The 18,706-nt window shown below is 42.4% G+C and overlaps 2 protein-coding genes across 3 annotated transcripts in view; one reads left to right on the top strand and one right to left on the bottom strand.

Moving 5' to 3' along the window:
* Positions 1-1,820: 1,820 nt before the first annotated feature.
* On the bottom strand, positions 1,821-17,095 carry LOC146025996 (uncharacterized). 2 transcript variants are annotated; one of them, XM_083156275.1, is made up of 10 exons: positions 16,501-17,094; positions 11,039-11,144; positions 9,686-9,812; positions 9,076-9,596; positions 7,793-7,900; positions 7,341-7,448; positions 6,898-7,005; positions 6,455-6,562; positions 5,648-5,719; positions 1,821-3,323 (listed from the first exon to the last, which is right to left on the bottom strand). In XM_083156275.1, the coding sequence occupies exons 3-10, from the start codon at positions 9,787-9,789 to the stop codon at positions 2,689-2,691; spliced, it is 1,764 nt and encodes a 587-aa protein (XP_083012401.1). In that variant the 5' UTR covers positions 9,790-9,812; positions 11,039-11,144; positions 16,501-17,094; the 3' UTR covers positions 1,821-2,688. The 2 variants fall into 2 exon arrangements, with proteins under 2 accessions (XP_083012401.1, XP_083012402.1); XM_083156276.1 differs by lacking the exon at positions 11,039-11,144 and having other exon boundaries at positions 16,501-17,095.
* Positions 16,289-18,706, top strand: part of LOC146025998 (transcription factor Sox-8-like) — a 67,503-nt gene continuing 65,085 nt past the window's right edge. Inside the window, exon 1 of the mRNA XM_083156277.1 lies at positions 16,289-17,242. Coding sequence (XP_083012403.1) covers positions 16,890-17,242 — 353 coding nt within the window. The 5' untranslated portion in view covers positions 16,289-16,889. The remainder of the gene's footprint in view (positions 17,243-18,706) is intronic.

Below are 18,706 nucleotides of genomic sequence, written 5' to 3' on the forward strand. Positions count from 1 at the left end.
TTAGTCTGTCCATGTAATTATTTATTACATGGGTCAGAAATGATATAAATTCAGTTAACATGTTTAGTTACGCAGTTCTCGCACATCACACACATTCCAAATGATTCTTCAAGTTTTAAGAATTGAAGATACACGAACATAAAATAGTGTATAGATGTTTTATATTAACCACTGGGTGCTTGTGTACTAACACGGCGCCCATCACATGGAATGCGATGGTATGTGATGCAACGCAAATTCGTGCTAGTGTGTGAAGGCATACAAAATCAAAATTGTATGCCATTGTATATGGCATGCGATGGCATGCGTTTATAAATTGTATAAGCACCCTAAAGGGTGCTTATGTTTAAATGCAGCCCCATGCCCGCCCCCCCCCCCCCAAGTATAAGCGTGAACCTGAAGCGTGGCGAACGCAACCAGCCCGCATGGGGTAGCCTAATGTGTCCTACGACCTTTACATACCCCCACTATCCACATCGGCTTAGAGTTGTGAATAAAAAGTGTGGCGTGTGCAGCGAGCCACCGAGCCCAAAGTGTTGCGAGCCTCGCGAGGGTACGCGGATACCTTCACAGTTATATGCGTCCTCTCGCTGGCTTCACAGGTGTCCGTAGGGAAGCGGACACCTGTTAAGCCAGCGAAGGGACGTGTTTAGCTGTGAAGGTATCCGCGTGAGCTTGCCACGCTTCCTCCTCGGAGCACACGCCACACTTTCTATTCTCAACTCCACACCGACGTGGATAGTGGGGGTATGAAAAGGTCTTAGGACGCGTAACGCAGCACTCTCCACGCATCCGGTTCACGTTTTTACTGGGGGGGTCGCATAGGTGTCATCGTGTGACCCATTATTGGGGCGCCATGATAGCACACAAGTACTAACCAATGTAATACATAAGCCCATTAAATTTCTAAGAAAAATATTTAAGGTAACAAAGGTAAATGCTATTAAACAAATTTAAACATTGAAATATTAAAAATAATACACAATATTATCACTCTTTGTAGGTGATGCAGGATTCCCAGCAAAATCGTGGTTAGTGACTCCAATATCAAAAGCACTTACGGAACCTGAAAAAAAATACAATAAAAGCCATGTTGCAACAAGAGGTTGCATTGAACGTACATTTGGACTACTTAAAAGTCGCTTTCGCTGCCTGGACAAATCTGGTGGTACTTTAATGTACAGCCCTGTGAAAGTTTGTAAAATGTTTGCTGTGTGTTGTATGTTACACAACATTTGTCAGGATAACCACATTCACATTGCAACGTCTACATTAAATAATCCGGAGCCGGATGTCATTCCTTCAGGGTCAGACAATGTAACTAGTAGTGGGTCACAAATCCGCCAAAAATTAATACGCGATTATTTCAGTTAGAGAATTTTAGGTAGAATAATTTATTTGGAAAAAAAAACACTTTATTGATTTACCTACGTAATTTATGATTTAGTTGAAATTTAATTTTTTTGACAATAAAAATATTCTTGATTATAGTATGGTCAGAATGATTTTTAATACTTTGGAAAAATCCATTTTCGAGGCTTTGGACAAATCTGGTGGCACAATGATCTACATCACTACAAAATTGTTTTAGTGGTTTGTAGTGTGTTGTATATTACATAATTTTGTTGACATACATAACCCAATTGTAATTTAATTAATAAGCATGTACCCGATTTGTTAACTAGTGTATAGCACAGTTCTGTAAATAGTTACTCCCTTATTCAAGCTACATCATTTTACTTATACTACTAATTACTGTATTTTAGAACAAGCCAGATGAAAATTATGGACAGGTTATTGCACACAACTTAGATGAGTCAATATTTTTATTTTAGAAATACGCCATTCAAATAGTTTTGAACAAGTTTAACAAATATTACAATTGATCCAACATAAGTTAGCACAGAGCATTGAATGTTTAATAAACATTGCTGTTAAAATAGTCATTTTAAAACAAAATAAAACCGATAACATTTTACAATACAGGTTGATTATCCCGTATCAAAAAAGGTTCGGGACAAGAAGAATTTTGGATAACGGATTAATCCATATTTTGAAATATTGTAATATTTCAATGATGAATTTTGAAATATCTTGCATTTATGCTGTAAAAACACATAAAATAGACACATATATATTTTATTACCACATAAAATACACATATATATATATTGTATTTGATCAAAAAACAATGTTGCAAAACATGAAACACAATTTGAGCCCTAACTCAGATATTGAATTTGAATGCAAAGCAATCATTTTCTTGTCCATAAACAGTATAGTGCCAATTACATATCATGCCCTTCAGTACTGCTTTTACAGTTGACCCCATTGAGTTTTTAGCCAAAATTAAAAAATTGTCTCTTTCAAGAATGTATTGTTTTAGGAATATTTTGGATAATGGCTAATCTGATACGGGATACTCAACCTGTAGTACAATGAAAACGTAGTGCAAAAAAATTGCGCTCTACACAGAAATATGTACACTATTTTTTGCTATTAATACTCTAAGCTGTATTGAAATACTTATTTCTAAAATCAATACCGAAGGAACAGTACTGGAATTTTTGTGTGTGCTCAAAAAGGGTGTATGAAAAGTGGTTTTTATGAAAACCATTATTTTATATATTAGTTTTTTGTAGAATTTATTTCAATGTGTAAGTAAGTAAGTAATGAAAGCAAAATATTCTATTTTTTTTTTAAATTTTTTTTAAGTTTGGATTCCACACTCTTTTTTGTAATCGATTTTGATTGTAAACATTTTTGCCTAAAAAATATTCTACGTTTCTTCAGTTTTGATAACAGTAATTTTTTTCTTGTTTTTTTTTTGGTTATATTTGTACTTTCATTTAGATTTTGAACAGAGATTTTAATGGATTCTGCAATTGAATTAAGGGCACAAGTAATTTGTCCTCCAAATTGGTCATGTTTCTCAGTCATTTTACAAACGTTAGTATTTAACTCATTGAGAACTGAGTGTAGGTTAACAAATTCAGTATGCAGAAATTTTTGATATTCTAAAAATTTCTTGTCAAAATACACATCACTTTGCGATAATGCTGGATTAACCTCAGTGTTACTATCATCTGGATCATTCTGTATCGATTCTATATTTGTATTTGGATTTTCAAATTGAGAAACATTAACCTCTTTTGTCAGATTAGTCTCTTGAGAATAATAAGACGATGAAATGCTATTATCCAAATCATGGCTGTCTGCATTTTCCAGTTCATCAACATTGGTGTAGTAATTTCGTAGATTAATATACTCTTTGTTTGTCGTACTGATGCTGATGTCATCTTGAAATTCACTGGGCAAATCTTCTGAAAATATAAGTGAACTTGAGTTATTTGCATAATTTAAAAAGAATAAAATTACCTAAATTATTACAACCACCTAGAGCAGTGTTTCCCAAAATGTGAGCCAGAGATTTTATAGATCTTTCGCTGCTCTATCTCTAGTCTCACCCTCACTCTCCCTGCTCCCCCACTCTATACTTGCTCTCTTTCTGCTCTCTCTCTCTCTCTCTCTCTACACCTTTCCCCTCTCTCTGCTCTTGTTTTCTCCCAGATATCTTCCTCCACTTTCACTCACTTTCCTTCTCAGCTCGTTTTTTCTCCGCTTACTCTGGCCTTGCATTTCTGTCTCTCTCCCTCCATTCCTCATTTCTGTCTCTGCCTTAATTTCTTCATCTTTGGGGCAGATGTATTGTAGCTGCTCTAATCGAACCGCTTTAATACTTCCTGCTGTGCCTCATTAGCGAGGCGAAGCAGGAGGGGAGACCGACAAGATGTATTAACGTCTTGTCCGGTGAAGCAGGGTAGCCTTAACTCCCACCTCCGGCAATCTCCCCTCCTGGAGATAGCGCATCAGTTAACATTGATGCGATGTCTCCTGTCCCCCGGCCGGCTGCACTGGGCATGCGCGGGATCTTGCGGTTCATGCGAGATCCCCAGCGCAGGCCAGACCAAACTGCAGAGACAGCGCTGTCCCTGCTGTTTAGATAGGGTTTTGGCAGCCTGAAGCTGGTGAAGCCAATAGCTGCAGCGGGCGGAACGGTCAGCGATGCTGATCGTTCATACATTCGGCTTGCTATCATTTAGATACTAGCGCCAATATGGAAAGGGGCACACAGCGCCCCAGTCCATTACAGCACGCTGGCGTGGTCATACATGGGGGAGAAGCGGTATCAGTGCACAACGTGCGCTGATACCCCTTCACACCCATAACGTCTGATAATACATCTGCCCCAATGTTCTGCATCTCTCATTTTCAGACTCTCCATTTAATTATCACTGTTCTAAATCTATTTTTCTGCTCTTCAACTCTCTCTTCCACTATGTTTCAATTAACAGTCATACATCAAGAATTTTTTAAAGTAACAATATATTTTTTTTTATTTTTTAATAACCTGCTAGGGAAAAAAAAACAGGATCCATTTTTGAAAAATATGTTATGTGGGTATAATTTTCAAAATTAAAGTCAAACAAAGGTTATGTTACTCTTAAAATTTGTTGAAAACCTCAAATCTAGCCGCTAATCAATATCATTTTCCCGTCAAGGCCAAGCAAGTACAGCACCAACAGCCGTACAAACAATTGATAAAACAGTTCAGCCACCCAGCATGCCACACCAACAATGCCTTACTTTTCAATGATGTAACATGCACCTCACCATAACCACAACCATGTTACTACAGACTACCCACCACAAACACAAACCCCATCCTATCCAACAAAAACGATAATCATCTCCCTTAACAGCGACAACAACCAACACCAACACTCTTATACACAACATAACCCGTACTGCAGTCAAAATGTCCATCACCCATAGAAATACACCCAATCATTTTCAATCTTCATCACCCACCTAGCTAACCAATTATCACTTACTCATACATGACAACTCACGCCACTTGGATGCATCAGTCAGCATGCAATTCCACGGACTGGGAAACCACCAGATACATGCATTCCACTACTGTTACCCCTACACCCCCATGCCCCCCCCCCCCACAAGCACCATCCGACTGCTACTTACACATCTGCCAACTGTTTTCCACAACCATTACACACCACAAAACCCTACGCCACTACACCAGCAAAAGCACACACAAGGACATCAGTACACTATCACCTACAGATGCATGTGATGGCGACCTGGGTGGTTGATTTACCTGTTAATCAACCACCAAGCACACCATAACATCAATCCCGATAACCTCAAAATCATGCAGTAAACACAAACACACACACCTCTCCATACCCCACACGTACTACAATAAACAAAAAGACCCTTCCTAACACTCCGTAACCCATTCATCGTCTCATCCTACATCACAACCCCCCCAACATTATAAAACTATTTCAAAATGCCATACTCAAATATATTTAAGAAATATATTTATAACTAATTTAATGGGTCAAATCCCCTTTCGACGGTGTGGAGTTCACCCGTAGGGTGTAATGTTACACCTAGTATATAATTTTACTTCATTCTTAAACAAATTAGAACAGATTAGTTTATTTATATATTCAGTTTGATTCTATGCTCTTTTTCTCAATTTGAAAATTTAAGTTAAAATATTAAAATATTTTTGAGGATCATACATTTGTGCAACAATTAAAACGTAATATATGAGTACCGTGAAAAATTAGTAATCTTGTTTGATCCGAATCCGGTAATTCCACAAATTGATGATATTCAAAGTCGTTTTCTATAAAGGAAGATTAAATAATTAGCAGAACAAAAAACTATTTATTTACACAAAACTTAAAGTCTAAAATATTATAAGGTTTTACAAAAATTTAAACAAAATGAAGCAAAATAAAATAACTTACACGTTCTTAATTTGCTTAAACAAGTTAACAGGTTGTTTTTAAATAATAAATGGATCGATTTTTGAAATCCGCGGAAATTGTCCAGCAGAAACACTTTCAGCCTCACCTTTTAATCGATGTAATGCAGAAAGGGGCATCGAGAAGATCTATTAACATCTTCTCTGTCAAAGTGTTGGAGCACTAACTTCACCCTCCAGCAATGTCCCCTCCTGGCGAAAGCATCTCAGTTTTCACACACGCGATATCAGCAGGCCCTTGGCGGACTAAACTGGCCATGCGTGGGATCTCGCTACTCACATGAGATCCCGCGCATGCCCAGTGCAGCCGGCCGGGGGACAGGAGACATCGCATCAATGTTAACTGATGCGCTATCTCCAGGAGGGGAGATTGCCGGAGGTGGGAGATAAGGCTCCCCCGCTTCACCGGACAAGACGTTTATACATCTTGTCGTTCTCCCCTCCTGCTTCGCCTCGCTATTGAGGCGAAGCAGGAAGTATTATAGCGGCGTAATAAGAACCGCTATAATATATCTGAACCAAGGTGCGCTGATACCCAATCTCACCTATAATACTCCTTCACACAATTTCTCTATTATCCAAAATCCGCCTCACCATTATTACATTGTTTGTCTTCCTCGATGAGAAATGAAATATCTGTTGTTTTGCCATGTGTACGCTCTTCAAGAAGATTTTTCATTTGGGATATTTTCAGAGTTGAAACTGTAATATTAAAAATGAAAAGGTATTAATATTATAACCCAAATTTCAAATTAAAAAAACCACGGCCAGGGTATATAGTGATCGTTATTGCATCCGATATATTTGAAAATCCATGCTCCATGCCTGGGGTGTTGCTGTCTGCTGTGGTGTTTCTGACACAGGTCTGGTTTGCATATCATTTCCGATATACAGACCACACTGTGCTAGAAACACCACAGCAGACAGCGACACCCCATGCGGGAAAGATGAACAGCATGGCTTCTCAAAGATATTTGGAGCAACAATCCACACTATATACACTACACAGTATATCCTTGATTAGAAATCATCCTCACCATTATCACAATGTTTGTCCGTCTCGTTGAGAATAGAAATATCTTTTGATTTGCTACAGGTAGGCTCTTCAAGTTGACTTCTCTTTCGGGATTTTTTTGTAGCATGACCTGTTAAGAATAAAAATTTATAAAATATTAATATGCTTATACCAATTAAACCACGTCCAGGGTATATAGTGATCGTTATTGCATCCGCTATATTTGAAAATCCTTGCATTTCCTCCTCCATGTCTGGGGTGTTGCTGTCTGCTTTGTTGTTTTTGACACAGGTCTGGTTTGCATATCAATTCTGAAATACAGACCACACTGTGCTAGAAACACCACAGCAGACAGCGACACCCAATGCAGGAAAGATGAACTGCATGGCTTCTCAAAGATATTTGGAGCGACAATCCACACTATATACACTACACAGTATATCCTTGATTAGAAATCATCCTCACCATTATCACAATGTTTGTCCGTCTCGTTGAGAATAGAAATATCTTTTGATATGCTACAGGTAGGCTCTTCAAGTTGACTTCTCTTTCGGGATTTTTTTGTAGCGTGACCTGTTAAGAATAGAAATTAAAAAAATATTAATATGCTTATACCAAATAAACCACGTCCAGGGTATATAGTGATCGTTATTGCATCCGCTATATTTGAAAATCCTTGCATTTCCTCCTCCATGTCTGGGGTGTTGCTGTCTGCTGTGTTGTTTCTGATACAGGTCTGGTTTGCATATTAATTCTGAAATACAGACTACACTGTGCTAGAAACACCACAGCAGACAGCGACACCCAATGCAGGAAAGATGAACTGCATGGCTTCTCAAAGATATTTGGAGCGACAATCCACACTATATACACTATATACACTATACAGTATATCCTTGATTAGAAATCATCCTCACCATTATCACAATGTTTGTCCTTCTCATTGAGAAATGAAATATCTTTTGTCTTGCTACGTGTAGGCTCTTCAAGTTGACTTCGCATTATGGATTTTTTTGTAGTGTGAACTGTTGGATTCAAAATTATAAAAAAATTAATATGCTTACATTAAATAAACCACGTTCAGGGTTTATATTGATCCTTCTATTATCCACTATTTTTGATAAACCTTGCAGTTCCACCTCCATGCCTGGGGTGTCGCTGTCTGCTGTGCTGTTTCTTGCACAGGTCTGGTTTGCATATCAGTACCGATATGCAAACCAGACCTGTGCCAGAAGCACTATAGCAGACTGCGACACCACAGGCATGGAAGATCATGAATTTTTTTAAAATATTGTGTACTAGATTGAACCCTAAAACAAAAAATACTAAATGAATGCAATCAAATGTATTGCAACTATTTAGATAAGACCAATTAACGAACAAACTAGAAATGTAAAAAACCTGCATTGAAAAAAATTACATATTTGCAAATATAAACACATATTTAACATGAGAGAGAGAGAGACAGACAGACACGCAGATGTATCATAGCAGCGCTTATAGCTCCGCTATGATACTTCCTGCTTCGCCTCAATAGTGAGGCGAAGCAGGAAGGGACATCGACAAGATGTATTAACATCTTGTCTGCCGAAGCAGGGGAGCGTTAACTCCCCCCTCCGGCGATGTCCCTTTCTGGAGATAGCGCATTAGATAATACTGATGCGCTATCTCCTGTCCCCTGGCCGGCCGCACTGGCCATGCGCGGAATCTCGCTGTTCACGCAAGATCCCCAGCGCAGCCTAGATCTAACAGCAGGGACAGCGCTGTCCCTGATGTTTAGATAGGGATTCGCCAGCCTGAAGCTGGCGAAGCCAAAGCAGGCTTCGTGCGGAACGGTCAGCGATGCTGACCGTTCATACATTCGGCCTGCTATCATTTTGATAGCAGCGCCGATATGGACAGGGGCGGATAGCGCCCCTTTCCATTACCGCATCCCGGCCGCATCATACGTTGGGGAGAAGCGGTATCAGTGCACATAACGTGCGCTGATACCCTTCTCCCCCATTACGACACATCATACATCTGCCCCAGAGAGAGACAGAGACAGAGAGAGAGAAGGAAGGAAGGAAGCATAGAGATAGAGAGCGAGCGTGGAAAAAGAGAAATAGATGTAGATGCATCATTCTAAAATCAATGGATGCACACACGCTATGAATTTTTTGAACATTCATAATATTGCGAAAATTACATGATATAATACCTTCACTAAAAATAAAGTTGCCAGAGTCCAGACCTCCATCAATTCCAAATATTCCAGAAGGACAGAAAATTTGCTGTAAGTTTTTCTCCCATTGCAAATAGTCAATATATACTGGGGGGCCACCACCAGTTCCTGTTGCCATTTTTTTCTCCATGCTCATTTTCTTTTTAACATTTGACTTACAATCTTGAAATCGTTTCTTACACACATCTGCAGATCTTACAGTTACACCTTCTGCGCTTACATTCCTAGCTATATTTTTCCAAATGCTTTCTTTACTTTCAAATGGAACAACAAGTCCACTTTGTTTCCCAAAGAGTTTGCTGTAGTTTTGTAAAATTCCATCTATTAGAATGGAATTTTCTCTTTCTGTAAATTTGTGACCTCTGACTCTTTCCAAAGGTTTTTCTTTTTTTTTCTTTTTTGAATTGGGATTTAAGTTTTCGGAATTTTCTGAATCTACGTAATTTTCATTTTCTCCAGCATATTCAGTGTTTCTAGAAATAGACTCCAAATGAACACTGGAATAAATAAAAGAAGAATATAAAGAAGGTGATTTTTTAAATCTACAGTTTTATTTATTAAATAACGCAACCATAAAAAAAATTACCTTTCTTGGTCATTTTGAATTAGGACAGTAGTAGATAAATTCCCCAATACAGGGTGGTTTTGGTGAATCTGTGTAAGTTGTGATGTTGTTTGAGATCTCTTCATCCTTAAGTCTGATTAGAATGGCTCTGAAGGAATATAAAAATATGTTAAAAATCTCATAATAAGATCCAAATAATGACTAAATCTAAATCTAAAAAAAAAATTTAACCGGAACTGGAGACATGAAGGTGCTGGCGTACATTTATAAATAATGGATAGCATAAACTAAGGGACATGGGATGAGGTGCAAGATCAGGAAGGTTGGTGCCACCATGCTTGGAGGAGCAGGCGTGGTCAGTTGGTGTCATGGATAATCAATGGGGGTGGGGAAGACTGTAGATGGTGGCATACATTTTACAAATACAAAATAAAAGGTGCAAAGGCAGTGGTCTAACAGCGGGGAAGAAGGATGCGGCAAGCAGGATGGAGCAAATGAGGACGTATTGTTGTTACTGAGTCACTGGCAAGGGGGAGAGAAGAGAGTGGAGGAGTTTGAATACTTTGGCATATATTCAATGCCGTGGGTGAGCGGTGACTGCGAGCAGGACATTATACTCACAGTCACCGCTCACCCTTTTAGTTTCCAAATAACCCCCCTTGCTCCGTTTTTTTGAGCGAGGGGGAATTTGCGTATGTTGCTGTAAAATCTGCAAGTAACGAGGTTAATTACAGCGAATTTGAGGCATTAGTCTCGGCTCTCGCTGTTTAGGGCAATACTCGCAGTTTTGGGACTGCAAGGATCCCCCCGGAACGTTGCATAGTCCGAGCGGCTAGCGCAGGGGTTAAACTGCGAAGATCACAGGTTTTCTGTGATCCACGCAATTTAACCCCATAGCCGGCCACTCTCAATGGCATTGAATATCTGAATTAATTTTTTTTTAGAAAGACATGGGATGAGGGGCTAGAGAAACATAGATTTTGACGGCAGAAACAAACCACTTGGCCCATCTAGACTGCAACTGTTTTAATCATGGTACCGCAAAACATATTTAAACATTATCTTTAAGTTATGCTACAAATATGCCTATCCCAAGCATTTTGAAATTGTTCTACTGTTTTTGCATCTATCACCTCTGATGGGAGGCTATTCAACTTATCATCAACTACTATTTCTGTGAAGTAATTCTGCCTTAAATTTATGCTGAATAACAGCATACAATAACGGACTAACATAACATACAACTATCGATCATCACACATGAATTTACCTCATGACATTTTAGCGAGTATGAGAAAGCATTACAGTCGCCAACAAAATATTGACAGCGTTATCTTTTACCAAAAACAATAAAGAGAGTATTAAGGTGCATACGCATGTACAGATGTTTCTGTCTGATGCTTTCTATGGTGGGAACAAATACCAGGAAATGTATCGGAGCATATGAAAATCATAACATTCGTCTTAAAAAGACAGTGATCTGTAAAAAAAAAAAAAAAAATTCATTCTTTTAGAACACATTTATCATAGCATTTTTTTCCAAGGTTTACCTGCATTTGAAAAAAAAATTATGTATGCCCATATCCTCCCATACATTTCAAGGTTATTGTTCCAACTAAATAGATCAGACAGAGACATCTGTACACGTGTTTACGCACCTTTACTATGACCACCAAACAAGAATAACAGCATTATAGCACGTGCCACACAATACCAAAAGCATTTGTGTGACCACGAGACATTACAAAACTTTTGTGACCACCTTGTAATTTGAAAGCATTTAAATTAATGACAGACTGCCATAAAAACATTGTAAAATGCCAATAGATTATTATAGATCAAGCATATGTAAAGCATTTTAGTGGCAAACAGAAAATACACATAACATTAAAGTGTAAACAATATAATAGAGACATTTCAGTGGCTGCAGACATTTAAAAAAACATTTTATTGGTTGCCACACAATACTGGGCATTTTTTGAACAACCGGGTTAATTTAATACACATTTTTCCGGTTAGTGCATACCAGCTTCCCACCCTTTAACTCTACACTGTGTGTAACTAACCACTTCTTTATGTGCCTCTCAGCATGACCCAAACACTGTGTGTCTAAAGGTGCCCATACACTGATGCGATGCCTCGCAGCAGTATACGGACACCCGACAGCATGAGGCAGGGAAGCATGCAATCTGTTGTGATGGATCGCATGCGTCACTGCTTGCCGGCCACCTCGCCACCAAGAGGAATGGTTGGTCGGACGGCCTGCCGGTCCGAGCACCTTGTCAGGTCCGATGCGCACGGACCCGACCCCTCAGTGTATGGGTGTCTTTACAGCCTGCCCCCTCCCCATCATTGTGCACCTCAAAGACTGTCCCTCCCTCCCCATCAAAGCCTGCCACCCTTCCCATTTGTGCCTCACAGGCTGCCCCTCCCTCCCCATCACCATGTGCCTCAATGGCTGCCCAGTTTCAGCCTGGCCCCCTACCCATGACGGTGTCCCTCATAGCCTGCTCATCAAAGTGTGCCTCACAGCCCAACACACCCTCCACATCACTTCATGCCTCACAAACAAACTGCACCCCATCACATTGTGCCTCACAGCCTGAACCCTACACACATAAGTGCATGCCTCATGATAGTTCCTCAACTCCCAATCACTGTGTGCCTCAGTCTACCCTTAGCAGAGGGATGAGTGCATGACACACGGACAATATAAAAACTTCAAACCCTAATTTATAATTAAATCAAACTAAGTGGGGAAAATCAATTGTACAAACAATATATTAAAAAATAAAACTTTAAAGACAAATGTCATTTAACAACCATGTAACAAGACAAAGGAGCAAAGGCAAAAGAGAGGGGAGAGATAGAGAGAGATAAAAAGAGAGATAAAGAGAGAGATAAGAAGAGAGATAAAGAGAGAGAGCTAAAGAGCAAGAGAGCAAAAGAGCGAGCGAGAGAGAGAGCGCAACAGAGCGAGAGAGAGAGCGCAACAGAGCGAGGGCAACAGAGAGAGAGAGCGCAACAGAGAGAGAGAGCGCAACAGAGCGAGAGAGCGAGAGAGAGAGCAAGAGAGCGAGAGAGAGAGCAACAGATCGAGAGAGCGAGAGAGAGGTAAAGAGTGAAATAAGAAGGATAAAGGAGCAGATAAAAAGAGAGATAGAGGAAAAGAGAGACCATTCAGGCTGCAGGGAAGGGCTAAAGTGGAGAGAGATGGATTAAAGGAACAGGGGGAAGATAATATGAAGTGAGAGAGGGAGGCCAGAGTACACAGATCACAAACACACCACAATGGCGGGTCTCCACCCAGTGCAGCCATTCAGCTCCACTGCTGCCTCGCAGATGAATGCCGTACCAGCACTGGCTTCCGGACGGCAGAAGCTTCCATCACCTGCTCGGCCCCAAACAGTGCAGCGGCAGAACTCCTCCCCATGCTGCCCTCAGACAGCACTGGCTCCCAGGGGCTGATTGCGATTGAAAAGCAGCCCGGTAAAAGTATGAAAGCAGCCCTGACGGGGTGGAATCTTTTGAGGGCCTGTTTCTCACTTGAACACAATTTTGGCTGTCCTTGAATCTTTGCTGCAGTTGCGTCTGGACTTCTTTGTTCCTAGACACATCCCTCTATACCGCCACTACATTACTGATCCCAAAAAACCTGCCAGTATATTATAGTCCTATCTATACATGCTCCCACTTTACTGACCCCTCTATACCCTACGCTACATTACTGACCTCTCTATACCCAACACTACATTACTATCCCCATTATACCCTACACTATATTAATGACCCGTCTCGAAGTTGAACTGCTCTGTAAAACATCACTACTACCTCTGTGTACAGGATGTGGTCATGGTGCCAAAGCCGTAACGTCTACAGCCACCATTCCAGGTTAGGGTATGGCTATGGAAGGGGGTGAATTAAGTTCAGGCACTAGTAGGATTTAGAGTAAGGCTGTAGGTAATGGCGATTAAGGATAATGCGGCAGAGGAGGGGGGGGGGGGAGGCAAGTTTAGGCAGTAGGGTGCAGGGATTAGGTTTAGACATTAGTATGGAGGGACATAGTCAGACTAGAGGGGGGCGGTTAGGGTCTGGCTTTTTGGGGGGAGGCGGCATAGGCTGCTGTAAGGGATGGTTAGGGCTGGTGGGTAGGTAGGGTGGGTTAGGACATATACAGAGCCCCTGTAAAGATTATCTGCATAGAAATGCTGGGGTCAGTCTTTGGACTGCAGCATCCCCACCACTGGAATATTTTATGTATCCCCTGTGCACTACATAAATACACTATTTTACAAGGTAAAGTACAGACAAAATGGGAAAACCCCCATCCTCAACTGAAAACTCAGACAAATGTATTATACTCATACTATCGACAACCTTTTACCAGCCTGACAGATCCTACACATGCACACACACTCCATAGTACATGGATTTACCATGGGGACTGTATGTATTTACCATGGGGACATGTGTCTGTATAATTTTTTGCAGGCGCAGGCCAGTATGTATAGGTTATCACTGTCACTTTCCACCAACGTTTATTAGAATATGCGGTATCATACACATTGCTGTTGCAGGCTATCAATGTATATGTGATCGCTACCACTGCCCACCAATATTTATATTTCCACTGCCCATCCAATATTTATATGCCCACTGCCACCAATTATTATATTTTTATATGACCACTGCAACCAATGAAAATTTAATTAAATGATCACTGCCCACCAATGTATTTATTTAAATGGCAAATATATATATGTGTATGTATTGCGTGTGCAGGCCAGCAATGTATACATTAATGCTGTGTACACACGGGGGAGATATATTGCTAGCAATATATTGCTGAGTAATATATTGCTCAGTGTACTTGCAATATATCTCCGCAATATATTTCTCAGCAATATATTGCTCAGTTTCCAGTTTTTCAGAGGGACCTACAATTTTCCCTGAAAATTGCTAGCAATTTTGACTAGATTTTTTTTTACCCTCTATTTAAAATCATTTATGAGTGACTTGGGTTGTGGGAAGTCCTTCTGGAAGGGAATAAAAGTGTATATGGTGTATATACAGATGTAGCAGGGGTCATCTTTGTAGGGGCAGGATAATCTAGCGGCAGCAGCCGCTAGTGCCCCGCTCCTGCCAGGGGTGTGGGGGGCACAAGACGGCCGTGCGGCCCCTGCCACCCCGACACCAATGCCCCCTTCATTTATATTGAGCCCACATACTATTGGTGTGGGGCAGCATGGTAATGATCATGCCGCCCACCGATGGTGCAAATCACCATCGATGGGCAGCATGAACATAATCATGCTGCCCAACGCCAATGCCCCCTTCATTTTTTCAATGCCACATACTATTGGTGTGGGGCAGCATGGCAATGCTCATGCCGCCCACCGATGGTGCAAATCACCATCGATGGGCAGCATGAACATAATCATGCTGCCCGACGCCAATGCCCCCTTCATTTTTTCAAAGCCACATACTATTGGTGTGGGGCAGCATGGTAATGCTCATGCCGCCCACCGATGGTGCAAATCACCATCGATGGGCAGCATGAACATAATCATGCTGCCCGACGCCAATGCCCCCTTCATTTTTTCAAAGCCACATACTATTGGTGTGGGGCAGCATGGTAATGCTCATGCCGCCCACCGATGGTGCAAATCACCATCGATGGGCAGCATGAACATAATCATGCTGCCCGACGCCAATGCCCCCTTCATTTTTTCAAAGCCACATACTATTGGTGTGGGGCAGCATGGTAATGCTCATGCTGCCCACCGATGGTGCAAATCACCATCGATGGGCAGCATGAACATAATCATGCTGCCCAACACCAATGCCCTCTACAACAGCCTATGCACTTACTGGATAGTGCGGCTGTACAGGACTAGCGTGCTGATGGGGGAGATGCTGCTGTGAGCGCGGGCAGAGAAACGGCGGTACTGTTGAAGCAGGAGATGGCTCCGTGACACGGCGGGTGGGCGGTGACACGGCAGGCGCTGGACTAGTATGTGTCGCTTGTCGCTGGTGCACAGTGCTTTGTGCACCGGCGACCAGCAATTTTGGGGGAGAATCGGAGGAGCAAGCTCCTGCGACCAGCGACCATGAAGGGCTGGCCGTGGGAGCGCGCTCCCAGCCATTTATCGCTGGCTGCACATGAAATAACTGGCAATATGGTCACTGAGCGACCATTTTGCCAGCGATTTCGTGACTAATTGCAGCAGTGTGTACACACCTTAACACTGACACTGTCCACCAACGTTGATTAAAATTGGTGGTAATGTATACATTGCTGGACTGTGCCAGCAATGTATAAATACAGTGGACATATACATATATATACATTGGTGGGCTGTGGGCTTATACATAAATAAAAATTGGTCCCAGTGGGCATCAGCATATAAACAAACATTGGTGGCAGTGGGCATTGGCATATAAATAAACTAAAATTGGTGGCAGTGGGGATTGGCATATAAATAAACAAACATTGGTGGCAGTGGGCATTGGCATATAAATAAACATTGGTGGCAGTGTAGTCACTTTTGTGCTGCTGGCGTGGGGACAGTTGGACGTGCAGGCACTTGATTCTCCCCCCCTCCTCCCTGCTCTGTGCACTGCAGAGAAAAGACGAGCAGGGGGGGAGGGAGCGGGGAAAGGTCAGCAGCCAGACTCTGCTGCTGCACAACGGAATGGAGCAGGGAGAGGAGAAAAGTTAACCCCTCAATTAGACAGCGGCTCCCTTCTCCCTGCAGTGGATATGGCCGGTCACCAACAAGTTACTGTTGCTGCATTAAAATACTTTGCTTGCCCAGCTACACGGCTCTGTTTACCTCAGAGACTACACAGGACACAGGAGGATGAAGGAGCGCAGCACAGCCAATCATAACCGCAGAACAGAACACATGACACAAACCATGAGGCATTGCGCATGTGCAGTAGATACAAGCCAGACGAAAAATCACCCGGATAGCGAAGGTCAGGCATCGCAACTGACATAAAATAATGGGGAGGATGCTGCGTGACTTATTAATGGTCCTGCGCCAGGATCACCGACTTGTTGAGCCCTCTGCCCGATGGAGGTGGCACTCAGTCAGCCCTTGGATTCCTATACCCAGCATAGGAACTAGTGGTGCTGTACCCGGGCTCCCTGCTGCACCACTGTCCCCGCAGCCAGAGCCCCGACCAGGACCCGGCTCCCGAGACTCCCTGCAGCCCAGCGATGTCCGACGTTTCCGACTCAGATTCTCCGCTGTCCCCGGCCGGCCCAGAGGGGCGACGATCCCACAGAGGCTCCGGCATCTCCCCGCTGTGCAACAGTGACCCTGAGGGACACCTGGACGAGCGCTTCCCAGCCTGTATCCCGGAGGCGGTGTCCCAGTTGCTGAAAAGCTTCGACTTTAGCCTGCTGCCCATGCCCGTCGGGGGATCTGGCTCCCTGGCAGCCACGCCGCGTGTCAAGCGTCCGATGAACGCATTTATCGTATGGGCACAATCGAGCCGGAGGAAACTGGCAGAACAGTACCCCCACTTACATAACGTGGAGATCTCTAAGACCCTGGGCAAACTCTGGCGGTGAGTATAATACCCCTGCTCCACAAATAGCCTATGTCTGTTGCATTTGCCCCACATTTGACGAGGCTGAAGTTGGCTCATGGGGCAGATGTATGAAGGGTCGTTATGTGCTTTATGTACATAGCGCACCCTAATTACCTGTGTTACCTACGAGGCTGAAGTTGGCTTCTTATTCGAGCTCCAGCTTCTTATTAATGAATCATGGACCACAAATTTGATTGCAGAAATCAACACAGGGGGGTCACGTACATATGACCCACTAGCAATTTCTTTTGACCAACAAGGTTTTGGGCAGAAATTGGGCACTAAAGTGGGCATGGGTCCCAGAATTCATCATTTTGAATAAGTAGCTGGTGTTCTGCAAGGGTTAAACAGCGTTGGTCAACAAATATTACACTGGAAACCCACACAGGGGGGTCACCTACATATGACCCACTTGCAAATTCTTTTGACCAACATGGATTTGGGCAGAAGTAGGGCAATACAATGGGCATTGGTGCAAGAAGTCATCATTTTGAATAAGAAGCTGGTGTCCTGCAAGGGTTAAACAGCGTTGGTCAACAAATATTACACTGGAAACCCACACAGGGGGGTCACTTACATATGACCCACTTGCCATTTCTTTTGATCAACAAGGATTTGGGCAGTAATAGGGCAGTAAAGTGGGCATGGGTCCCAGATTTAATCATTTTGAATAAGTAGCTGGTGTCCTGCAAGGGTTAAACAGCGTTGGTCAAAAAATATTACACTGAAAACCCGCACAGGGGGGTCACTTACATATGACCCACTTGCCATTTATTTTGACCAACAAGGATTTTGGGCAGAAATAGGGCACTAAAATGGGCATGGGTCCCAGATGTCATCATTTTGAATCAGTAGCTGGGGTCCTGCAAGGGTTAAACAGCGTTGGTCAAACAGTATGACACTTGAAACCCACACAGGGGGTCACTGACATATCACATACCAAAAATTTTCTATGACCTACAGGCATTGTGGCATCAAAATAGGCAGTAAAGTTGGCATGGGCAACAGATTTGTTTGAATGGACAAAGTAGCTGTAGTTTGCAAGGGTTAAACGGGTCTGGTAATATGTATACCATACATTAGTGTATAATCAGTTTAAATTTGATATACTTTAATATAAATCAGTGGTGCAAGTAATGGGGTGCGGCGTGGTACAGCGTACCTGTAAGAAATATATTGCAGGTCGACGTACCACTTCCCCCCGACCCGTAGCCGATGCGTTTGCATGCCGGCTCACCTGACAGAACGGAAGCAATATGACAGCCGGGCAGAGAGTGGTGGGCTGCCCGGCTGTCTTCTGAGCAGGTCCACGGCTATTTGAAATATTGCCAGCCAATAGGAGATTGCGGCCCGGCAGCCAATCAGGAGCAGCTCCTATTGGCTGGTGACCCAGCGCTATATTTCAAATAACCATGGACCTGATCAGAAGACATCCTGGCT

The sequence above is a fragment of the Crinia signifera genome, chromosome 8 (genome assembly GCF_055691185.1).
Source record: "Crinia signifera chromosome 8, ASM5569118v1, whole genome shotgun sequence".
Lineage (NCBI taxonomy): Eukaryota > Metazoa > Chordata > Amphibia > Anura > Myobatrachidae > Crinia > Crinia signifera.